The 24,067-nt window shown below is 59.3% G+C and overlaps 1 protein-coding gene across 2 annotated transcripts in view; it reads right to left on the bottom strand.

Annotated features, from left to right (window-relative positions):
- Nucleotides 1-862: 862 nt before the first annotated feature.
- The window catches only part of LMX1B (LIM homeobox transcription factor 1 beta), an 83,784-nt gene continuing 60,579 nt past the window's right edge, over nt 863-24,067 (bottom strand). The window contains exons 3-8 of one of the 2 annotated variants that reach the window (XM_087419077.1): nt 10,822-11,054; nt 8,702-8,883; nt 8,435-8,512; nt 8,232-8,298; nt 6,015-6,158; nt 863-5,698 (exon numbers count right to left, since the gene is read on the bottom strand). In XM_087419077.1, the coding sequence (XP_087275203.1) occupies nt 5,541-5,698; nt 6,015-6,158; nt 8,232-8,298; nt 8,435-8,512; nt 8,702-8,883; nt 10,822-11,054 (862 nt within the window). In that variant the 3' untranslated portion in view covers nt 863-5,540. Of the gene's footprint in view, nt 5,699-5,993; nt 6,159-8,231; nt 8,299-8,434; nt 8,513-8,701; nt 8,884-10,821; nt 11,055-24,067 lie in introns of both variants that reach the window. The other variant, XM_004423464.3, reaches the window with a different exon arrangement.

Genomic DNA, 24,067 nt, shown 5'->3' on the forward strand with positions numbered 1-24,067 from the left:
CACGGCCGTGTCCAGTCCCAGGTCCTTGTGATTACTCGGGGTTGGGCCTTGGCTTCCTGCTTCTCCCATGTCGCCCTCCGCTGGGCGAGCTCACCCACCTTGTGCCTCAGTGACCACCCGCCTGGCTGTGCTCAGCCTCCGGTCCCTTTGAGGCCCAGCCCTGCCCCAGGACACCTCCACTTGGACGCCCCAGACCAGAGTGCTCCAGGAACCCCCATCTTGGAGCCCCAGGGACCTAGACGTTGCCCTCGCTCCCCTCTCTCACCACGATCTCTAGGATCTGTCCCCTTCTTTCTCCCCGCTGTTACCACCCTAGTCAAAGCCATCGTCACTTGTCACCTATGTGACCCAGTTGACCTCCCTGCCTCCATCCAGTCCACCTGGCCTAATCAGACCTATTCTCCACTCAGCACCAAGACCCTGGGTGGTCCGGCCCTGCCTCCAGCCTCATTGCTTCTCCCCCACCCCAAAACTTAGCTGTTCTGAAAGTTTAGGAGATTTACAGGAGGTTGCCTGCCCCTGAGGTTTTGCATAAGCCTGGGGCACTCCCAGATACTCCTCTTCCCGCCCAGTCTCTGCCTTGCTGGTTAACTTCCCATCTCAGCTTAACATATAGCTTCTTCCAGGAAGTCTTCCATGATGCTCTGCACCTCCAGATGAGGCTCGGTACCCTGTAAAAAGGCCTCACTGTGCCTCAACTGAGCTCATATCACATTGTCTACCTCCTTGAGGCAGAGACCACCCACCCCTGGTTCTCAGCCCGGTGGCTGGCACGTAAGACACCCTTCATACTGGTTGGTTGAATGAATGCACGAATGAATGAGTGTCAGGGAATGGCATAGAGTGGGATGCGATGGACGCATTTGTTTTAAGGAAGGAGATGGCTCACGGTTGGGATAGGACAAGGATGGGGAGATGAGGATTATGGGATGGGGCAAGGAATGGGTTGGGCAAGACCAGGGACCCCAAGCCCTCCCTCCTTCTTGACCTGCTGTCCCTGGCGCCCGTCGAGAACTCTCTCGCGTCCCACGCAGGACCGGCGCAGGCCCAGCACAGCCCTCCCCCCAAGGAGGGGCACCACAGGCGTGTACAGGTCGGTTTATTTACAAATATACTGATGTCTCATCTTTTGTTGTTGTTTCCATTTTCTGCTTTGTAGGAAGAGGCAGAAGGTGAGAGTGGAGGGCGGGGTGGGGATGGTGATGTGGTAAATGCTAATAAATAATTTAACAATGACAAGTTATTAAATAAAATGTGTCTGGGGATGGTAGGTGGGCAGTGAGAGTCTGTACAAGGAAAACAAGAATGGCTGGCGGCCCGGTCCCCACACCCGGCTGGGCTGGGCTCCCGCGGGCCCCCCGGTGGGCGTGGGGGCACCAGCAAAGAGGCTCATCGGAAACGGCACCTTCCGAGGGCCAAACGTGGGAAGGTCCTTCCTGCTCCCCGGGGCCCCACCCCGCCACGTGTGCCCAGGAGTGTGGGTCTGTGAGCCTCCGTGTGCATCCAGGTGTGAGTGTGTGTCTGTGTGCGTGCGTGAGTGTGGACCCTCTTCCCCACAGGGCGGAGTGCGCCCCAGAGCCGCAGCTTCCTCCAGATGGGAGGGGGGATCCTCACCCCAGGGGGTGCCCAGAGCTTGGGCTGCAGCCAGGCAGGGGTCAGCCAGTTCTCCCTCCCCCAGGGCTCCCTATGCGTGAAGCCAGGGGGGCCCCGGCTCCACATGGGTGGGTGAGACAGCCTCCTGCTAGTGGGCAGCTGAGCCCCCTAAAGAAGAGTCTGCCCCCAACCTTGTAATGGGGGCTTGACTCTGCTGGCCCTGCTTGTCTGGGTACGGTGGACCCCCCCACCTCCACCTCCTCCAGGAAGCCTCCCGAGATGTGCAGCCCACTTGCACTGACCCCTTCTCTTACAGGCTCTGCTGGCCCCCGGTCTGACCCTTGGAACCACAGTGTCGCTCTGTCTGTGTGGCCTCCCCCGGAAGAGGCTCCATGGAGCAGGCAGATGAGGCTCTGGCTGGCGGGAGGAGCCCGCCTTCTGGTGCCTCCTCTGCCTCTACTTGCTGTGATACCTGAGGCAGCTTCCTCCTTCTCTCTGAACCTCGACTTCTCCAGCAGGGAAGCAGAACTCAGCCTCTCTCCAACATTCCCCCTGCCCACCTCTCACTTTCTGCCTCTTCCTCTGGAGACCAGACCATTACCTCCCTCTTCCCTTGGGCTTCCCAACCCTGCCACCACAGTGACGACGGTCCCACATCACGGCAGGGGTGGGGGTGGTCCTGGCTACTCACTGCCCCCCCCAAGTCAAGGCTGCCCTTCCTCCCACATGAAGTGGGAAGAGCCTGCCCACCTCAGCTCACCCCAGACCCCAGCGGGCCTGCTCTGCTCTGCGTGCTTCTGCTGGGCGACCCTGGACGGCTGCCCCCTTCTCTGAGTCAGGTTCCTCCTCTGAGAAATGGGTCCCCAACAACGTCTGGTTGGGGCTGGGTCCGAGTGTCTATGCCTTTCCTAGAAGAAAGCCCCTCAAGGGTGGGCCCACATCTCATTCACCTGTGTCGCTGGGCCCGGCCCAGGGCTGGGCAGGGTGGACATCCGTGTCTGGGGGAGCCTGCAGGAGCCCGGGGGCAGCGAGCCGCAGCACACAGCGCAGGAGGGACCTAGCCACGGCTGATGGGGCGTCTCTGGCTCTACAGTCCGTGGGTCATGAGTGCGGGGTCCCTGTACCAGCTCCTGGTGGGGGCAGAGCCAAGCTGGACTCGAGGTTGTGAGGCCCCGGAGCAGGAAGAGGGACCCCCCCAGCAGGAGTTACTAAGACAAGTCATCCCCCTGACCTGGCGATCATTCCCCAGACAGGGAGGATGAGGCACTGGCCTGGCAGCCCTGTTCTCCTGTCACTGACTGGTTGTGAGAGGGCTGGTCTCCTCCCCTCTCCGGGCCCAGGTTTTCCAGCTGCAAAATAACGGGGTGGACTAGATGATCCATTCCTGAGGCTCCTTCCAACTTAGTCGGGGGGAGAAGGGCCAGGCCTCCTGGGGGCTGGGACGTCTACCTCTGGACCCGCCCCAGGTGTCCCCCGCATGTGTGACCGTGTGACCACAAGGGAGGAGGAGAGCGTCCCTCAAGAAGCCAGCGTGTCTGCCTAAGGGACCAGTGGTGGCCCAGGACTGGGAGGTGGCACAGAGCCCAGGTGGGCCGAGGCTGCAGAAGGACCAAGGACATCAGCTGAGCTCCCTGTGGGAGTTCCGTGTGGAACGAGTCCAGGAGGACCAGGCTAGCTGCTGGGGCTGAGGGTGGACGCTGAGCTGCCTCCCCCCCGACAGCCCTGCCCTGGCGAAGGGCACGGCGAGGTGTGGGTGCAGAAGCCCAGGGCGGGGGGAAGACTGGCCCAGGATGCTCTGGAGGGACTGAGGTCTCCCCGGTGGACAAAGGAGCAAGACCACAGAGCAGGTTGGTGAACTCTGAGGACCCCAGAGAGGGCCAGGCAGAGGGGCCCAAAGGCAGAGAGAGACGCCCATCGTCCTATTTGCTCCAAGGCTGGACCAGGCAGACCTCAGGGTGGTGGCCCAGGGCTTGGCGCTAGAATTAAAGGCAGGGCTGTGAGCACCTGGCCGAGGACAGTTGCCCCCAGGGGCCATGGAGGGGTCACTGAGAACAGGGCCCATCAGCCTGACCTCACGTCCTCTTTTGACAGGGTTAGAGTTGCGTGGGTTAGGGGCGGGGCTGAGAGAGTGTCTCACTTCCAGCAGGGTGCTGGACGACACGGGCCTGAACGTGCGGTTGGAATGCCTCATCCACGCAGGACAGGTTAACGGGCCAACGCCAGGCAGGAAGAGGCCCCAGTGGTCCGTGCTCCGTGGGTGAGATACACAGGGCCGACCCCTCATTGGGCAGATGTGCTCAGGAGGGAGAGCAAACCAGTGGTCACAGAGAAACTCCACAGGCTGGACTGAGTCCAATAAGAGGAAATGTAACAAGAAAAAAAGTCAAAGTCCTTCACTGGGTCTAACCAATAAATCCTCCCTCCCCACACACAAAGAGGAGAGATGAGGCTTAGCTGACACGTGTGTGTGTATGTGTGTGTGTGTGTGTGTGTCTGTCTGTCTGTGAGGGTTAAAGGATTTAGTTATGGAGCGCATGGTGAGTTTTCAAGGTCACGTGGCCCAAACCACTCACTGGGTCTTGGGCCACATTAACAGAGGCAGAACGCCTAAAGCAGGGGAGGTGACGGGCCTACTCACTTTGGCTGGCTTATGTCAGTGGGAAGACTGCGTTATGTCTGCTCCACACCTTTAGAGGGAAAGCTGGAGCCCAGCTGGGGGTACAGTTTTAAGAGGAAGGGCTGGAGGAGCTGGAAAAGCCTGCCTTTGAGAAAGGAGGACTCAGGGCTGAAAAAGGCAGAGACAAAACCAGCAAGAAAGGGCAGCTGACGGTAGTGAAGCAGTGAGCTCCTTGTCACTGGAGGTATGCGAGGAGAGGCAGAAGTGCCAAACATCAGATGGATGTACCAAGTGAGCGACTTTTGGATCCCTTTCCACCTGGAGGTTCTGCCACTTGGCCTGATTCGACCTGGTTTTGGGGGCTCTGTCTCTGCCCTTGGAGCTGGTTGGGTCTGGGGCTCCCCTGCCTGCCAGGCAGCCCCCATCTGGTCTAGGAAACATCCGGGTCCCTGTGCTTCAAGCTCACCCCATCCTTTCCCTTTCCTCCCTCCCCTCCTCCCTTCCTCTCCTATTGCTCTAAGGAGAGGGAGTCCCTGCCCCTACCCGCCTCTTGCCCTTTCCTCACATGGCAGGGCTGCTCCGCAGAGGCCTCTCTGTCTCTTTCAGCATCTCTACGTGTCTGTGTGCGGGTGTGCATGGGTGTGCCTTGAAGTGTGTGCGTTGGCATGTGTGTCTTGGTCCCTTCAAGTCGGCCTGAGCTCAGTCTACCCCCCGAAACCACCCCCCCCGTGACTCGGTGGGCCCGGCACACCCGGCAGGCTCTTCCCCACTTCTGCTCCAGGCTCGGGCGGGGAGGGGTGACTCTAGGCCGGCGGGCCTGCCCACAGAGGTGGGGGAGGTGGGCGCCAGCGCAGGGCACGGGGACACGCTTCTCACAGTAACAGGGACCGTGCACGACACCGTGGTCCTGGGGCACACTTGGGGGCCCTGCCGGCCTAGGCCTGGGCCGTGGAGGTTGGCTGGACACAGAAAGGACGTTTAAAAAAATAGAGAGAATTTAAGCTTCCCAAAAAAGAGATGGGGAGGGAGAAGAAGGTGATGGAGGCTGAGGTGGGGCTGGGAGGCAAGTGGCTGTCGGTGAGCTCTGGGTCCCTGGGGGTGACGTGGTCTCTGTGGGCAGGACACAGCCCCTGCCCAGGCTGCGCCCGGCTGCCCGTCTGGCTGTGCCCAGCAGGCACTCTAGCCAGGCCCGGCCAGCCCAGGGGAGGGCACCGTATGGCTGTCTGTCGAGTCTGTGCAGGTGGCGGGGCCAGGATGGCGAGGCTGGCTGCTGCGCCCACAGTCCCACCCCAGGACCCTTGCCCAAGCGTCCGTGCGGCCCGGCTGGCTCTCAGGAGGCGAAGTAGGAACTCTGCATGGAGTAGAGCCGGTCGATGGGGTTCCCCACACGGGCCTGCAGGGAGCCCACGTCCGAGGAGCCGAGGAAGCAGTCGCTGAGGCTGGTTAGGGAGGTATCGCTGTCGATGTCGTGGAAGATGGAGTCGTTCCCTGGGGGGCAGAGGGGCGTCAGGACCGGGCGCAGGGCTCCTGGGGCCCCATTGGCCCTGAAGGCTGTGTGATCGGAGGGGAGGGAGGAACAGGATGACCTGCCGACAGCGCGTGACCAAAGGGACTGCGGGCTGTGGGTGGGACCTCAGGGGGTCCCCCTCCTGCAGGAGGGTCAGGTGGGCTGTGCTGGCCCCTGCCCGGGCCCTGGGGTGGGAGGGGGCTGTCATGGCCCAGGCCTGCCTGGGCAGGCAGGGGAGGGGCGGTGCCGGGGTGGGCGGGGGGTGGGGAGGCTTACCATAGGGGTTCATGTGGTCACCTGGCATTTGGGGCGGCGTGAGGCCCTGCTGGAAGGGGTCGCTGCTGCCATACGGGCTCTGCTCCATGGCCACGATCTGCTGCTGCGGCGGGGCCAGCGGCGTGTAGGAGGCCATCATGCCCTCCATGCGACTTGACAGGACCTCTGGGGACAGAGCATGCTGTCACCGACTGGCCCTGCCTGCCCTGTCCTGGAGCCTCCAGAAGCCCCCACAGATGTACCCAGGAGTCGCCACTGCCCTCCTCCATGACCCCCCAGTCCAATCCCTCTGACCTTCTCTGGACTTCCCCAGGGACACCCCCAGCCCCGGCTGAAGCTGCCTACGGCCTCCCTGGGCCCACAGGGCCAGAGCCAGATATCTGACCGCCCCCAGCCAGCGCCCTCCCCAGACACACAGTCCAGCTCCTCTTCCAGAATCAGTTATCAAAAGCCAGAGCCCTCCCCGCCCACCTCCTCCCTTCACCCCCTCCTCCAGGAGCTCAGGCCCCTGGGGGGACAGACACCTAAGCAGGCAGTAATGATGCAATGTGTGGGTGCAGTGAGCGCCCTGCATCTGAGAGCATCAGGGTGGGGCCCGCACCCAGGCCAAAGAGGCGCAGGGAAGGCTTCCCGGAGGAAGGAGCCCTCCCACCCCCAACAGGGGTTCAACAGGCTGGAGCAGGGGGCAGGCATGCCAGGCTGAAGGGCAGCAGAGGCAGGGAGGAGGGAAACTGCGGGGGGAGCAGGGAGCCCCGTCTGTGGGGCAGAGCACGAGGAGGAGGGAAGGCCGGGCATGGCCTGGAGGCCGAGCAGAGTGAGGATTCAGGCCACAGGAGGCCAGGGGAGGGTCTGGGTTGGGGGGACGGTGGAGAAAGGCTGGGAGGGCAGAGGACAGAGGCAGGGACCACTGGGAGGAGAAAGTTAGGGGGAGGGGCCGGGTCCCCATCAAGGTAGATGTGGGACAGACACCTACGAGGAGGGGCCTGAGGGACGCGGAGGAGAAACCACCGCCCGACGTGGTGACTGAGCAGACGCAGCCCGTGCAGGACAGGAAGGGTCAGAGGGGACACCCGGCTCCTGGCACGGGCGCTGGTGGGGCAGTGCTGCCAGTTGCTGAGACGGGGCGGGGGGGGAAGCAGGGGGTTTTGTGCACACATGGCAGCAGGGGCAGAGGTGTGGAGTACAGTGTGAGCCATGATGAGCTCAAGGGGACCGTGGAACGTTCTCGGGGAGGCTGCGTGTAGGAGGCAGATGGGAACACGGAGGGCGGCACAGCGTGGGGGCTGGCTGGAAGTGCTGAGGCAGTGGCCGCAGCCCCAGGAGGCCGGGCTGTCTCAGGAGAGGGAGCAGAGGGGCAAGAGAAAGAACTGGGCTCTGAGGCCACCACCTTGACTGCCTGAGTGCAGCCTGGGACACTCGCCGGGCCCCAGAGGCCTGCAAGAAGCGGCCGCCCATCAGTGCCCCGGCCTCTGTCCCGGAGCCCGTCTCACCCAGGTGCAGGCGGCTCTGGGGTCCTACTCCACCTTCTCAGTCCCGGGGAGCTCCCTGCGCCCCCGTCAAGGCCTTGAAGGCTCAATGTCCCCATGGGGCCTGGGAGACCAGCCCTGGCCCAAGATGTGGAATTTTGGCAAAGCCTAGTGTTGGGGGGCCTGGCCCCTGCCCCTTAAATTGGCCCCTCACACCCAGCAGGAGCCCACCCTGGCCTCCTCAACACCCTGCAGACTTCCCCTGGAGGCTTCTCTGGAGACTTCTGCTGCATTCTATTGTGGGCAGCGGGCTGTAAGGTCATGTTAAAAGCACAGGTCTAGGAGCTCCACATCTGGGGCTGAGGCCCGGCTCTGCCCTTGACTAGCTGAGTGATCCCAACAAGTCCTTTGGTCTCTCTCCCTGAGCCTCAGTCTCCTCATCTGTGAAATGGGACATGACAACGCCCTTCCTCGTGGGGATCTGTGAGAATCCAGTGGGACAGAGAGCGTCGAATGAGAACAGTGCCTGGCACACAGTGACGGGGAGCAGGCGGCTGCGGTTTGATTGGGGAAATTCTGCTACCCCCCCAGGGGCCCACCCTGCCATCTCTCCTCCTGCGTTCTGTGGTCCCCATCACCTCTCCACTCTACTGATCTCAGCTGGTTCCAAGGCAGAGCTGCCCCAGCTCTGACCGCCTTGGTGGAAGGAGTCTGGCTACAAGGGACGGAGTCTGGGCCCTGGCCCCCTGCCCTGGCCGCAGCCCCAACTCACCTTGGCCCAGCCGCTGGGAGCTCTGCTGTTCCTGCTGCTGCTGGTGCCGCCGTGCCAACTTCTTCATCTGCAGGAGACACAGTCCATGCCAGTCCTGCCTCCTGCCGCATGCATTCCCAGCCCCATCCGCATCAGGCCCCGGGCTTCTGCCTGCCCCCCTCCACTCCACCCCTGCCCAGCAGGGGTGTAAGGTGGCCTCTCACCTTTGCTCTTTGGTTCTGAAACCAGACCTGGACCACGCGCACGCTGAGGCCCGTCTCTGCCGCCAGCGTCTCTCGGACCTGCCCAGAGAGAGGGAGACAGGTCAGGCCCCAGGGGCAGGCAGCAGCAGGGGGCAAGGGGTTTGGGGGCCTGCGGGTTGGGCGGGGAGGTGGAGGATGTCCTCGCCCTGGGCAAGAGCGGAAGGGGTGGTGTCTGGAAAGGCAGTGGGTGTGGGGTGTCAGCCCCGCCCCTCCCCAGCTGCCCCTCACCTTCCGGCAGGGCTTGGAGGAGACCTCGAAGGAGGCCTTGAAGGCTCTTCGCTGCTGTGTGGTGAGGATGGTCCGTGGTCGCTTGGGCCTCCGCGGGTCCTTCCCGTCATCCCCGCTGCCCTTGCTCTGGCTGCCCTGCCCCTTGGCCGGCTTCATGTCCCCGTCCTCGTCCTCGCTCTTTACTGTGGGGGACACAAGCCAGCCCATCAGCCTTGTACAAGGGTCTCCGCCTTGCACCCCCTAGGCAGCCTGCTGCCTGATGTGATCCCGTCGCCTCTGGCCCACACATGCCGTGCTGGCCTCTGGCCCCATGGAGACCCGCAGGCCAGCCGCAGAGGAAACCGTTCCCACGGCACCAACCCAGCACCAGCCAGGTCCCAGACCCAGAGAGGAGACTCCGGAGAGACACGTCCTTGAAGCTTCCAGGGACTAAGAACCGACAGGCAAACACACACTCCAGACGTTCCCACACCGGAGTCTTCATGACTATGGCACGCGCGCGCGCGCACACACACACACATACACAGATGCACTCACCAACCAGCACTCGCACATGCAGACTGACATGTGGACCCACAAAGGTTGAGCACATGCAGCTCACACACGTACTCACACACACAGGCACACGCTCACAGGCAGGGACATACAGGCACACACACACCTGAACAGGCACACAGACGTGCATGCAGAAGCATGCGTATTCACCCGGAGACACACCCACACCCACCATGCACACACGGTCTCTTCTATGCCCCAGAGTTGTGGATCGCAGAGATGCCAGCACCAGACAGACAGCAGAGCCTCCCCTCAATGTGCCTCCTGCTGCCCACCCCGCCCCCTGGGCCTGAACTGGCCTCATTCCCTGTCTTCCTCAGAGCATGAGCCCCTGGGGGTGGGGCCATCCTCTCCCTCTGGAACCCCCTCCCTAGGCCTAGTATGAACAGGCCAGTGGTACCCGGTCAGTGTCTGCTCTCTCACAGGAGTCCAGGTAGCTATGGTGGTGCCCTGACCAGGGACGGACAGAGGGACAGATGGATGGGGAGCTCACTACCTCCACCAAGGGCCCTGGCAGTGACAAAGTCTTGTGACCATGGGCTCTCGGTTACCCCAAAGGCCCCAGCAGACCAGGGCATCGCCTCTCCACGTTCCCTGCTCCAGCCCTTCCCCACCACCCCAGGAATGACAAGGCGCCAGCCACCTCCTTGGCTTCTCCCTCCTTAAGACTCATTCCTGGCTGGCCCTGCCCTTCCCTCCAGGAGGGCTCCACACTGATGAAGTCCTGGGGGCCAGAGTGGAGTAGAGAGGTGCCTTCACCCTGGGAAATGGGGTCTTTCCCTCCCCGATAGAGGAGCCCAGGCCCCACAGCCAAGTGGGAAACAGGGAACAGCTCAGGGCTGCTGCTCCCCACTGCTGAACACTCTGGGGGGCAGCCGATGGCGAGAGGACACATCAGACCCCTGCCCCTCAGACATCAGCAGCCTGCAGACCCGGTGCCAGGAGAGCCCCCGTGGTGCTGGGCCACAGTGGGCGCCTCGCGAGGAAAACAGGTGAGGGGTGGTGGGCCAGAGAGCAAGGTGTGCGTGCACACATGTGCAAACCACAGTACACATGAGCACGTGAATAAACATGTGTGCAGCCATATGTGTAGGTGCAGGTGTGTCCTGGGTCAGGTGTGCATACGCATGTGTGTTTAAGTGTGTGTGCACATGTGTGTGTGGTTGGGTGTGGGCTTTTGCATGCTCAGGCATGTAAGCACATGCCTACACGTGTCCGTGTGTCCGTGTATAAACACTCCTGGACGTGGGTATCTGCACAGGCATTTTATGTGCTTGTGGGCGTGCATTTGTGATCACATGCACGTACACATGTGCACGGGTCTTTGTGCCTGGGTGGTAGTGTCCGTGTGCCAGCGGGGGTGTGCACACACTAGCGTCCATGTGCATCTACATGTGAGCACGTGTGTCTGTGAACACCAGTGCACATATGATACGGATGCGGGTGCGCTGGCTGTGTGCAGCTCAGGTCTGGGGTCAGGAGCGGGCTTCTCTGGCAGGGCACCCTCCTCAGCAGCCCGCCAGGCTCCCCTCCCCCGCCCGCCCCCAGCTCCAGCCCCGGCTCACCGGAGTCGGACTCGTCAGGGCTCACGGAGCTGAGCAGGTCCTTCTCCTTCTCGTAGTCACCCTTGCACAGCAGCTGGCCCTCCTTGAGCACAAACTCGTCGCCCTTGCGGAGCTGCCGCTCGCAGACACAGCAGCAGAAGCAGCCCAGGTGGTACACGCATTCCAGCGCCCGCATCACAAACTCGGTGGGGGCGATCTTCTCCATGCAGCCACTGCACTTGGCCGCGAAGAGCCTGCGGGTACACAGAGTGGGCACATTGGCTGGGCTCAGGGGTCCCTCCCCGAGGCCACTGCCCACCCAGGGCCTCTCCCTCCCGCCTCCCTGGCCCCGCAGCCCAAGTGGGAGAGGCCCTCCCTGGACACAGCACCAGACAAGGGCAGGGCCCCGCAGCCCTACTCTCCTAGCTCATGGCCCTGGCGGCCCCTGCCCAGAGATGCCCTCTCCTGGGTGTGTCAGCTCAAGGCCTTTCCTGCTCAGAGACACAGTGGCCACTAGAGGGCAGAGTGCAGGGTCAGCTTCAACCTGTCTCAAGAGCCAGGTGGGCCCCTGCCCAGAGAGCAAGGACAGGCAGTCCACAGGGACAGTCCACCCTCACTCTCAGACCTGCTCCCCCCCTCCCGGCCCCTCTCTCACCCCTACATCCGAGAGATTCCCAGCCCCATCCAACCCACCACCCAGCCTTGGCCCCTCCTCTCCTGCCCCAGCAGCTGCCCTAGTCCCCTCCCTGGGATCCTGGCCCCTCCAACCCATCAACCCACCCTCCAGGATGAGACCCAGGGGGATCCTTCTGAAACACACATTCTGATCATGCTGCTTCCCTGCTCCAGACTCACCCATGGCTCCCTAGTGCCCTTGGGAGAACATCCAAGCTCCTGAGTCTGGCACTCAGGGCCCTTCAGGATCCTGCCTCTTCCCTCACCCCTCTGCTCCCCAGCCCGCAGTGTCTGCAGAGCACCATCCCACTGGCCTTTCGACGTGTTTCTTCTCTGCCCCTTGGCTTGGCCCACATCTCCTGAGCCCTTGTTTCAGCTTAGGCGTCTCCACCATGAACAGACGCGTTCACTGAGCACGTGCGGTGCGCCAGCCGCTGTTCTAAGCACTTCGTGAGCGGAAATGTGTTTAACACTTGCGACAACCCTATGACCCAGAACGAGTACTAATCCCATTTTAGAGATGAGGAAATCGAGGTGCTGACAGGCAGAGGCACTTGCTGGGGGTCACATGGGCGGTAAACCATGGAGCGGACTCTGAGCCTGGGCCTGCTCCAGTCCCTCCACCACTGAGTGGATCCATCTTCCACCACCCGACAAAGCCGGGCGGGGGTCTCCGCGCCCCGGCCCGCGTGTGCAGAAGGGTCTGAGCAGCATGACCCCTCCTCTGCCCACACCGGCTGACCGCTCCTCCCGGCCCCCAGCCCCGTCACGTGCCCTGCTCTGTGGGAACTCAGCCTCAACAACACTTTGATGGAAAAATTTATGAAGAATCAAATTATTGCTGCTGGGAGGGAATTAAAACCATTTTTCATTCCCCGCGTCCCCGGGCCACGTCTGCGGGCGCCACCTTGGGAGTGCTGCGCACATCCCATCCCTCTTTATGGCCCGCCATCACAGGCACAGATTACAGCTGCAATTCTCTACTAATCGGTTCTGGAACAGAAACGGCCATAAACGCAAGGCGCTCGGCCTGCCTCCCTTCCCGGAGCTGCCATCAGCCCCGCCCACAGCGAGCTGGTGGGGCGCGGTGGACAGGGCCAATCCCAGCTCTGCCCACTGCCCTGGCACTGGCCAGGGCACTCAAATTCGGGGCATCCAAGCAACCCCTGGCACCCACCTCTATCCTACCCAGCAGGCTCCTACTCATCCTGCAATGCCCAACTCCAATGCCACCTCCTCTGGGAAGCCGTCTTTGATGCCCGGTCTGGGAGAAGTAGCCTCCTCTGTGCTCATCTGAGTTTCTCTCTGGCCTCAGTTCCCTGTACTGTAAAGTGGGGATGTCAACAGGATCTCCCTCAAAGGGTTGTTTTCAGGACTCAACGATGCTGAGCGTGATACTGGGTGAGTGAGGATCACACTGGAGTGACAGCATGTGCCCTGTCAGCTCCCAACTCCACAAGGCAGGACCTGGCTCCACCTGATCCTCCAGGAGGCTTCACTGAGTGGTCGGGAAGCAGGTGAGTGAAGGCTTGGGGCGGGGTGATGCTCAGGCCAGGCCGTCTGCTCCAGGCAGACAGGACCCCACTCGCCCACACAGGACATGACTTTGCAAGGGGACCATGAGCTCGATTTCAGCTCTGATTTGGCCCTTTGGCTGGATACCCTTGTTCAGCATGCAACCTATGCAACTGTCCATGGCAGCCTGAGGCAGAGACCGCTAGGAATCTGGCTGGCCGTCCAGTCCTGTCAAGAGGCTGAGGAAGGAGCCCAGGTTTGCAGAACCTGCTGCTCTGACACAGAGGACGCTCCTGCCCTGCTCCCCGCTTCACTGCCCCTCTGTCCATCCCCACACTCCACCTCCTGACCTCGGGGCCCCACCAGCTCTGCAGCCTGGCCTCTGTGGCCCATGAGCGGATAGGCACTGGCCGCGTCTTTGTCCCAGGCCAGCGGCAGCGCACCTGGGGTGGCTCCCAGTGAAAAGGCCCTCTTAGGATGGGGGCGGGGGCAGCAGGGCGGGTGACCCGCATTTGCAACCGTGCAGGCTGCATTCAGAACAGCCGTGCTAATGCCTTGGCAGCAGGGGGTCGATTGCTACTTTCTCCAAACTCATCAACACAATCTATTATTAATACTTCTCCAAAGGCTCGGTGCCGCCATTACAGAGGCAGCGCCAGCCACTCGGGGCATCATCTGTTATCTAGATTGCAAAAACTCGGGAAATAAAACACACAGCGCACACTTTATAAACGGAATGTGCCATCCGTTTGGTCTCCAAGCATCTTTCCATCCAATAAAACATCGGGGGGGATGCATGAAATACTCGTTCCCAATTACGGGGCTGCCTTTGTCTACCACGCAGGGTGAGAGCTACTAACGGCATGTGTGGGAGGGGTTGGGGGCACCAGCGGGGTCCCCTCCTCTCTGTGAGCCCCCACTCCTTCCCTCCATCCCTCCCATCATGGAAGCATTGAGAGGCAAGCCCGGCCACAGGCGGCTGGCCCTGGAGTCAGATGGACTTGGGTTCAACGCCTGGTTCCACCACTTGCTGGCTGGTGACTGGGCAAGTGACGTCCTCTCTCTCTGAGCCTCAGCTTACTTATCTGTATAATGGGCTCAACGACACCGCCTGCTTCTCAGTGTGAAGGTGCAGTGAGCTGCCAGGGTAAAGCAGCGGGCACGGAGGGCGTGGTCAGTGGGCTGGGGAGGGCTTTTTGAGGCCAGAAGCAGGCCTCTCCACGAATGCAGCACAGAAGCTGCAAGTACTGACCAGAGATCAGAGCTGCTCAGGTCGAAAGGTTCCGAGCCTTCCTGCCTCCCTTCCCCTCCGCCCCTGAGGGGCTCTGGAGCCTGGGAGAAAGGCCCTGACAGCCCCGAAGGCTCTGGCTTTGGAGCCCAGATCCTGATCTCCATCCTGACTTGGGCTCACCGGCTCTGTGAGCTTGGGCAAGTCCTGAGTGTCAGTTTCTCCATCAGGAAGATGGGGACAATAGTTCCCACTCCCCAAAACTGTGCTGGGCCTCCAAATGGGTGTGTTTCTGCTTCCTACACCCGGGCTGGGAGGCCAGGACGGGGCCAGCCCTGGGGGTCAGGGGATGGTGGGGAGCCGCCGCGGGGTCCGAAGCTCCAGCCCAGCAGGAGCTGCCTGTGGCTTCCCCTCCAGCTGCCTGGCCCCGCACCTCCCCCAATCCAGAAGCTCCAAACCTAGAGTGCAGCTCCGTGACCACATCACAGGCACACAGGCTGGCTGGCCATCCACATAACCTCTCCCCCATTTTTCATGGAAACCGCCAAGCCTTTCCTCCTGCTGTCCCTACTGCCTAGAACACCACTCCCCCGACTCCCAAACTTTGCCCCACAAACACCTGCTTATTTTGAAGGATTTAGCTTGAGCATCCCTTCCTCTAGGAAGGCCCCCTCTCCATATCCCCCTCCCCATTGTAGCCTTTATCCTAAGGTCTCTACTTTACATATGTCCAGGTCCACCTTCCCCTCAGTCGTATCTTAGGTACTGAGCACAAAGCCCCCACACACACTAAGGTGAGCAATAAATGTTTGTTGAATGAATTCTGAACCAACCAATACAGTCCTCTTCTGCCTGTCAGCCAGGGCAAGTCAGTCTCTACTCTCAGCCTGGTCTGGTGGGTGCCCCACCACCCACCTGCCCTGGGGAGACAGCGCCACCTGAGGGGAGCAGTGTGTGGGCCGTAGGAAGGGCAGGGGGCTGGGGTAGGCAGCCTGGGGTTCCATCCCGGCTCCATAACTTCTTTGCTGTGTGACTTTGGTCAAGACATTTAACCTCTCTGAGCCTCAATTTCTTCATCTGTCAAATAGGAAGGATGGTTCCTGTCTATGGGGTTGCTGGGAAGGCTGAACGCATGTAACACCCTCGGCACCGTGCTGACATGACGAAGGCACTCCATGAGAGCCGGCGTCTGCCTTTCTCTAGCCCCACCTGTGTCAACACGCCTCTGTCGACTACCCTTGCTGGAGTCTCCGCGATTCCTGGGAGCAGCCTCCCTGACTCCGGGTTTACAGGCCCCAACCACATCCCCCTCTTGACCACCCTGGGTTCTAGATCGGTCCTTCTAGCTTCTGTCTGGCCTGAGCTGGACAGAGCACTCCTGGCTCAATTCTCCGTCTGTCTGTCTGTCTCATTAACATTACTGAGCTCAATTATCATCTACCTGCATCACTTCTTTAAATCCTCACAGAACCCTAAAAGGAAGACACTGTTTTCACCCGCATTTTATAGATGAGCACACCAAGTTCAGAGGGCAAGCTCAAGGTCACGCGGCAGCATCACCACATCCCCCTCGCTGCTCTGGGCATCACGTGTCTCTTTGCTCATCAGTCCCCCTCGCCATGCTCTCTGAGTACCACGCTGGTGTCTGTCTGCCCTCCAGGCTCCGAACACCGCGAGTTCTCATTAACACGCATAAGCCGGGCACCCAGTAGGTGCGGCCAAGGGTTTGGGTTTTCCTTAAACCAAATGGAACATCTTCCCCTGACAAACACATCTCCCCCTGGGATCATCTGTGATGGCGGAGTACAAAATTCCCTTTTTAGGGATGTCCTTTCCGTAAAGAGTCTCAGGCTATGAGCACACATCTCTATCTCCTCTGAGGTTTTTATTGGTTTATTTTTTTAATGCTCAATTTATTAATCTCATAAAGCTAATAAACAAAACTCTGAAAACCAATTTTTTCTGGAGCATTTGAACATGGATTACAAATCTGATTAATTTCTCTTAAACCTCTGACAATGCCAGAGACACAAGCCGCACGGCTGACTCTGTTACCTCTGATAACACTTGTGTCCTATCATCCTAGGGGCCCTCCCTCCTCTCCTCGAGGGTCTTCATCCCCAGATCCTGGAGGCCATACAGCAGGCACCAGGCTTGCAATCCCGGCTCAGTCACTCCCTAGCACTGGAACCTTACACAACTGCCTTCTCCTCTCTGAGCCTCAGCATCCCCATCTGGCCAATGGGGATAATGGCTGAGCACAAGATCTCCACAATAATTGGGGATCATGTGCACTGCCATCATCTCGCCCAGACTTCCAGCACCCGTTCACTGTCCTCGCTGAGTGGAAGCTCCTCTGCCCCCTCCTCACTGTACTGCCCTTCCCATACCCCATCGCTGCATTTTACAGTTTATGTAGCCCTTTGTTGGGTTCTCAATCCAAGAGTCCCCAACAATTACAGGAGAAGCCCAAAGATCTAATCGTGGCACTCAAGGCCCCACTCTACCCTGTCACAACTGGCATCAGACCCTCTGCTCCAGCTGCCAGGCTTCTCACTGCTCCCTGAACACAGTGAGGCCCTTCCTGCCTCCTTAACACTGAAAATTCCATCTGCCTCCAAGGCCTGTCTTCTCTCCCCATCTCTTTTGTTTTTTGTTGAACTCTTCTTCACCTTCAAGACCCAATTCAAGTGTCACCTCCTCTATGAAGCCTTCCCTGATGCCCACAGACCCAGATATTTGTGTGTCTGAGGCCCCCACTGACCCAGAAATCAGGAATTGGATCTAACTCATCCCCTGCCCTCCCCCACCCCCGCCCCGGGCTCTGGTATTGCGTTGGTGGTGAGTGTTTGTTGAATGAATGAATAACCTTGTAAAAAATGAAATGGGCAGCCAGGAAGGCCAGGAAGGCCAGGAGAATATTGGATACTCAGCTTCTAAGAGTCTGAGAATGCTACCAGGTAACAAGATAAGTGAACCTATCCTCCTCCAGCCCTTGCCCCCTTCACAACTACACAACCTGGAGTCCAGTGTCTGAACTTTTTATCAGGGAAGTTCAATACATGCCTTCCGTCGGCTGGGAGTCCTGCAGCTCACTCGCCACTGCACCCTCAGCCGTAGCACAGAGGCACAGCCCATGTGGGTTATTAACTAACTCCCCAACAGTAAGTGATTGGGCCACCTGGACACCTGACTCCAGGTGGGCCAATCAGACCCCCCATCCTGTGTGCCTTCCTTCTCCTGCTCATTCAAGAGCCCTCTGCCAGCCCCCTTGCTCAGAGGTGTGGCTTCCACATCTCCAGCACCAGCTGTGTGGCCTGGGGTCCTTCACATCCCTTCTCCGAGCCTCGGTCTCCTCTTCTGTAAGATGGGGGTGCTGATCCCCGCTCACCTGGTGACTGAGAATCTGGTGAGTTTTAACCCATGTGAGAAGGCCAGGCCCAGTGCCAGGCACAGGGGGCATCTCGGCAGGTGTGGCTCCCTCCCTCCCCAGTAAGTCTCACTGTGGTGCCCGGTGCAGGCTCTGGAACCTTCTCTCTCTTACCCCCCATTTTAGTCTGAAGCCTCCAATCATATCGTTGGGTCCGTGCTCTCTCTGTCTGTTTGTCTGTCTGTCTGTCCATTCGGAGTACAGGCTCCTGTCAGACCCTCGCCCTGGGCCACACTGAGGACCAGGCAGATTCTGGGCCTAGTGTCATTTAGGGCCTCTTCGGGCCCAAGTCCCACAGTCTCTGGAAACATCCCCTCCATGGGGACCATGAGGCTTGGCACCTGGAACCACAGCCCTGCTGTCCCCACTGGCTACACCTTCTCACCTTCACCCAGCACACCCCCATGGAGGCTGACTGAGCCAGGCTCGTGCAAGGTGCCCGGGGAACAGAATCAGACCAAACCAAACCTCGTCCTCCGGAGCTGGAGGAGCGTGACGTGCACTTTGATGGGGTACACTTGACAAGCTGGGGGCACAGAAAGGCAATCTGGAGGAGAGCTGGGGACCTCCTGGAAAAGGTGACCTGACACCTCATTCAGAATCTGGCTCTGGAGGCAGAAGGAACTGTCTGAAGGGTCTGCAGCCCAGCTCTGCCACTGACTAGCTACCTGACCTCGGGGCAAGCCACCTGCACTCTCTGAACCTGTCTTCCCAGCTGAAACCTGGGGACCACAATCCCCACCTTGCAGGAATCACCATGAGGCGTTGACTCTCTCTGGGCCGCACCTCCTTCACAGGCTGGCAGCGAGGATCCGGGGATGGATCAGTCAGAGTGCTCAGGAAGGGCCCCCCACCCCCCCATGGATAAGGGTATTATTGCTCCCGGGCTGTGATGTCTGTGCGAGCCCATTGAGGGATGAGCTGCAGTTCACAGGAGCCGAGGGGACAGGACCCTGGACACGCTTGGGGCTCCGGCTGCCGCGGGCAGAATCCACCCGTCGCTGCAGGAGGCACAGGGAGCTGCCGGCCTCCTCCCTCCCCGGCTCGTTGACATCTCCCCCACGTGCCTGCCGCGTCCTTATCATTCCGGGCGTAGCTGTTTTTTATTTTGAGACAAAAAGGGGCCTGTTGATGGGGATCCAACTCAAACCAGCTGCAAACATCTGCTTTGATGCGGCGGCGCGGCGGGCCAGGCGGGCGGGCGGCGGGAGCCGCAGGCGGGGGCCCCGGTGCGCGCGTCAATCACGCGGCTGGAATGCGCGGCGTGGCCGGGCGCTGGGGCCGCTGGCCGCCGGGCTCGGGCCTCGCGGCCTCTCCGCAGCCTCGCCGCGCCGGGGCCGGGCTTCCTGCGGGCGCGCAGACTCAGCTGTGCGGGCCGCCGGCTCCTCGGCCCTTTGATCCGGGCCGGTGCGCTGTCGGGAGGCCCCCAGACGGGGCTGGAGGTCACGGGCCAGGGGCAGGAAGGGACAGGCACAGCCGGGAGCCCGGGGTACCGTCCTGGGGACAGCCTGGCCAGGCAGGCACGTGTTCAGTGATTCCACAAATATTTATTTAGTGCCTCCTATGTGCCAGGCTCTGTCTGGAGGCTGGGGATTGAGCAGTGAGCCAGACGGACAGTCCCTCCCAATCCCGCCCAAGCTTCCATTCTAATGGGAGAGGAAACCAGCAACAGATAGATACATCCGTAGCATACAGAGTATAACAAATGGTGACAATGTGATGAAGAAAAATGAGGCGGGGAAGAGCCATGCGGGTGGCTGGGGGTTTTAGAAAAGACAGTCAGAGGCTTTACTGAGATATCTGGGGAAAGAGGTTCCCTGCAGAGGGAACAGCAAGTGCAAAGGCCCTGAGGCCTGAGTGTATCTAGAGTATTGGAGAAATGAGAAAGAGGCCCATGTGGCTGAAGCAGGTGAGATGAGTGAGTGAGGAGAGGGCTAGGCATGCAGGTGGAGATGAGGGGTGCAGATCATGTGGGGCTTGGACTCCAGGGAGGGTTTTGAGCAGAGGGGGGATGTGATCTGACTGACATTTTAACCAGGTTCCTCAGGCAGCTGTGTGGGGGTGGGGAAGGGGGTAGGATCAGGGAGATGCTTCAGGAGGTTATGCAACAATCCAAGGGAAAGATGCTGTCTGCTCAGACCGGTGAGAGCAGGGCAGGCGCTGAGAGTGGTCCGACCCGGGATGCCTTTTGAAGCCAGGCAGGGACAGGAGAGGATGTGAGAGAAAAGATGGAGGCATGAGTGAGTCCAAGATTTGGGGGCCTGAGTAACCAGAGGGATGGGGTTGCCATCAAATGAAATGGAGAGTGAGGCGACGCGGGGTGGGCAGAGGGGAATCGGGAGGGCAGTTCTGGACATGTTTCGTCTGAGCTGCCACCTAACAGCCACGTGGACATGTCCGGGGGAGCTGTAGACACTAGTCTGCAGTTCAGAGAGAGGCCCAGGCTAGAGATAACACACACAGACACACACATGCGCGGACACACTCTCTCACACATACACTCCTACAGACTGACTTGCCGTGCACACGTGACCTGGCACCTGATAACTAGTGTCTCTCCTTCGAGGCTCTGACCCCTGGGGGTGTGGGGGCAAGTCGCAGACTCTGCCCCAGGAGTCTCTTTTCCATCTGGGGATACTGGGGCCCTCCGGGGACCAGACCTCTCCTGGTGACATCAGGGAGAGACAACGGTCCAGGGCAGGTGGAAGGTGGAGCATCCCGTCCCTCTGACCATCTTCCCACATGCCCCTTCCTGCCCTCCAGGCAGGAAGAGCTGCCAGAAAGTCTGGGCCCAGGAGGCATCAGAGAGTGTGTGAGCTTGGGGCCAGGCCCCGCTAAGGGCTTTACCCCTATCGCTGCATTAACCCTCGCGTTGATGCTCTTTCCTCTTTTTTCTGCCCCTTCGCTGGCGAATTCAATCCATGTGATAATTCATTTATTCACGCATGCACCTAACATTCATTGAGCACCTGCTGTGAGCCAAGCCCTATGCTGGGCCCACAGTAGGAGCCTTCTCCTCCCACCTGCTCATCAGACCCCTGGAGCTGACCCCAGGTCCCCTTCCCCCATCCCCATTGAGGTTCACCAGCTCTGGTTGCCAATCCAGCAGCATTCTTGTTATTATTACTTCCTAAGATTTATTGAGTGCGTCCTACATACCAGGCCCTTTGCCTTATCTGCACTTGGGCTCCTCCCGCATCAGACCCCTAAGAGGCGGGCACTGCCACTCTCTTCTCAGAAGAGAGGAAAGTGATAACACAGCCGCTCAGCATCAGAGCCGGGACGCTGGGCTCCGCTCCCGCTCCTGCTCCCTGCCTCGCGGCCTGGCTCCCTGGACCTCTCCTGCCTCCACCTCCTCCACCCTGTCTGCCACCTGCAACAACTCTGCACTTGCCCCGTCAGCTCAGAACTGCTGGCTCCAAGACTTGGGCTGGGACTGGGGGTGCCAAGCTTGCAGAGATGAGGGGCTGACGCCACAGGTGGAAGATAAGAAACCCCACACCAAAGATGTGGAGGCTTTTGGATTTCTCTCTGGGGTCCTGAGTGGCCAGAATAGGCCAAGCCCAGAGCCCTGTGCCCGGAAAGGGCTGAGGGATCTGAGGCAGGACCCAGTGAGGTGCAAACGTGGCCAGGTGGAGGCACAGCTGTGGGCCAGGGAAGACTTCCTGGAGAAGGGGGCTTCAAAGAGTGCAAAGGATTGTGGGTTGGGGGAAGTGGTCGGGCTGGGATGGGAACAGGAGTGTGTCTGATTCCAGAGTTTAGTGGGCTCTGTGGAGGGGCAGAGAAGCAGAGAGGCCATTTTGCGAGGGAGAGGTTGAAAAAAAGCAAGGCAGGCCGGCCCCGTGGCTTGGTGGTTAGGTGAGTGCGCTCCGATGCTGGTGGCCCGGGTTCGGATCCCGGGTGCGCACGGAGGCACCACTTCTCTGTCCATCCTGAGGCCAAGTCCCACATACAGCAACTAGAAGGATGTGCAGCTATGGCATACAACTATCTACTGGGGCTTTGGGGGGAAAAAAATAAATAAATAAATAAAATCTTCTTTTAAAAAAAAATAAATAAATAAGGGCCGGCCCCGTGGCTTAGTGGTTAAGTGCGCGCTCCGATGCTGGAGGCCAGGGTTCGGATCCCGGGCGCGCACTGACGCACCGCTTCTCCAGCCATGCTGAGGCCGCGTCCCACATACAGCAACTAGAAGGATGTGCAACTACGACATACAACTATCTACTGGGGCTTTGGGGGAAATAAATAAATAAAATTAAAAAAAAAAAAAAAGCAAGGCATAGAGAAAATGGAGGCCAGATTCAGGGTTAGAGAGATGGTGGGTCAGTCAGGTTACAGCACAGGCGAGAAAGGACAAGGGTCAGTCTGGAGGCCTTGAAAGTTGGGCTAAAGAGGATCTAGATCAGGTTTCTTTTGTTGCCTTCTACTCATCCATCCATCCATCCATCCACCCACCTACCCATCTATCCACCCATCCCCTACCCACCCACCCTCTCAACCATCCATCCATCCATCCAAATATCCATGCACCCATGCATGCATCCATCCATCCATTCAATACATACACAGGCATTCATTCTGTGCCAAGTACTGGGCGATAATTCCTCCTCTTGAAAGCAGAAACCGCTGTTTAAACCTTTCACTATAAGACTTGTTGATTCTGTAAGTATTTACCAAGGTCCCCCATGACCAGCACTGTGCTAGCTGATGAGGAATCAGTGGGGAACAAGACACAGGGTCACTTCCCCTCAGGGAGCTCCTGGTGTGACGGGAACGAGGTTTTCCAGGGGAAAGGAAGTCTAGAAGGAGAAACCCAGGGCACCAATGGAGAGCCTAAAAGCTGACCAAGATGACGTGCTGGCCCCATTATTCTGACCCCAGGGCTCCTGGACTCCTTGTGCATAAACCACAGCATTTTAATTAGGGTTATAACAACATCGATAAACTTCCTCTGAGCAAGTGTTTTCTGGAACAAACTCCATTAAGGCAATTTAATTTTTTGATCAATTTTCTTTCTAGTGCAGTTAAATAATTTACAACTTTTTCCATTTTCATTTTTATTTTACTAAAATTATTTTCATTGAGATAAATTATTTTCCATGAAAAATTTTCAATAAAGGTTTGCTCTGTCCTCAGGTTTCTGTGCGGATTGCATCTTACTGATGAGCAGGATTTGACTCTTCAGTTAATTTGCAGCCCAGTGACACATTTCATCCTGGGTAGATTCACCGCTGTTGGTTGTATTTTGTGCTGGTTAATTTACCAAGTTAAATTCTCCCCCAGGCTCAGGTAGGGTGGTTTTCAACGTTACCAACAAAATCACCAAAGTTCACGATCACAAGTTTTACCAGGCAGCCAACGAAAACATGCTCACGGTCAGACCACGGGATCAGGACAGCCTCGGGGCTGTCATATGTTGGGTGCAAACGTCCAGCTTCAGCTGGGACTCCCCAGACTAAGTGTGCGCCTTCTCACCCTTCAGAGACTCAGACAGCAACCTGTCTCCTAACACCTCTCTCTCCCATTAAACCCCCCCCGGTTCTGGAGGCTGTTTCTCCACACTTTGGTCACCAGCCTCAGTTTGTCCAAACAGCCCTTAAAAGGCATGGCACCCAGCAACTCAGTCCTCCAGAGGTGAGAAGAGCCATCACCTCCCTTATTCCCCACCCTATACTCCTCTTAATGCAGCCAGAGACAACATTAACTTTGTTAGCCCAATCACTGAGGGCCTCACTGCCCAGTCTCTCTTATAAGATGTAGACTAAATCCCCCTTCCTCCTAGACAGACACACACACACAGACAAAGCTGTGCTCCTGCTGTCAAGTTTTCGAACCCCCATCTGCATACATTCCTACTAAATACCAAACTCACAGGGACCAGCCCAGCCCTGTGCTCAGAGCTTCACACACAGGGGCCTCACCAATGCCTCATGACCACCCTGGAAAGGGGGAGTCCCTTCCTTAAGCAGGTGCCCCCAGCAGGTCAGGCAGAGCCAGGACCCCATCCCAGGTCAGCCTGGCTGGTAACCACCACACTCCCCATCCTTCCTGGAGGTTGCAAAGGTGGTTGGGGACAGGGGAGCAAATGCCCCCAGGGATTTGGGAGCCTGAGACCTGCTCCCAGCCCGCCGCCTGTCTGTGCCCTGCTGATTTTCTGCAGGGACACAGCAGCAGCGTGTGGGCAGAACATGTCCCCCAGCAGAGGGGCCTGAAAGACTAACCTGAGAAGTGGGCGCAGGAAAGAAGCGGGACTCAACGCCCGGCGCAGGGCGGAGGGGAAATTCTGGGGGAGGGCCTTGGGGGTGTGGGGGGCATCTATTTCCTTCCCACAGCCGGGCCCCCAGGCGATGGAGTAAGAGGCTCCGGGAGACCACCTCCCTGGGTCTCGGCCCTCGGCTCCGGCCGGCCGGGGGCGGGCG

This window comes from Ceratotherium simum, chromosome 29 (genome assembly GCF_057802395.1).
Source record: "Ceratotherium simum simum isolate JZ-2026a chromosome 29, ASM5780239v1, whole genome shotgun sequence".
Lineage (NCBI taxonomy): Eukaryota > Metazoa > Chordata > Mammalia > Perissodactyla > Rhinocerotidae > Ceratotherium > Ceratotherium simum.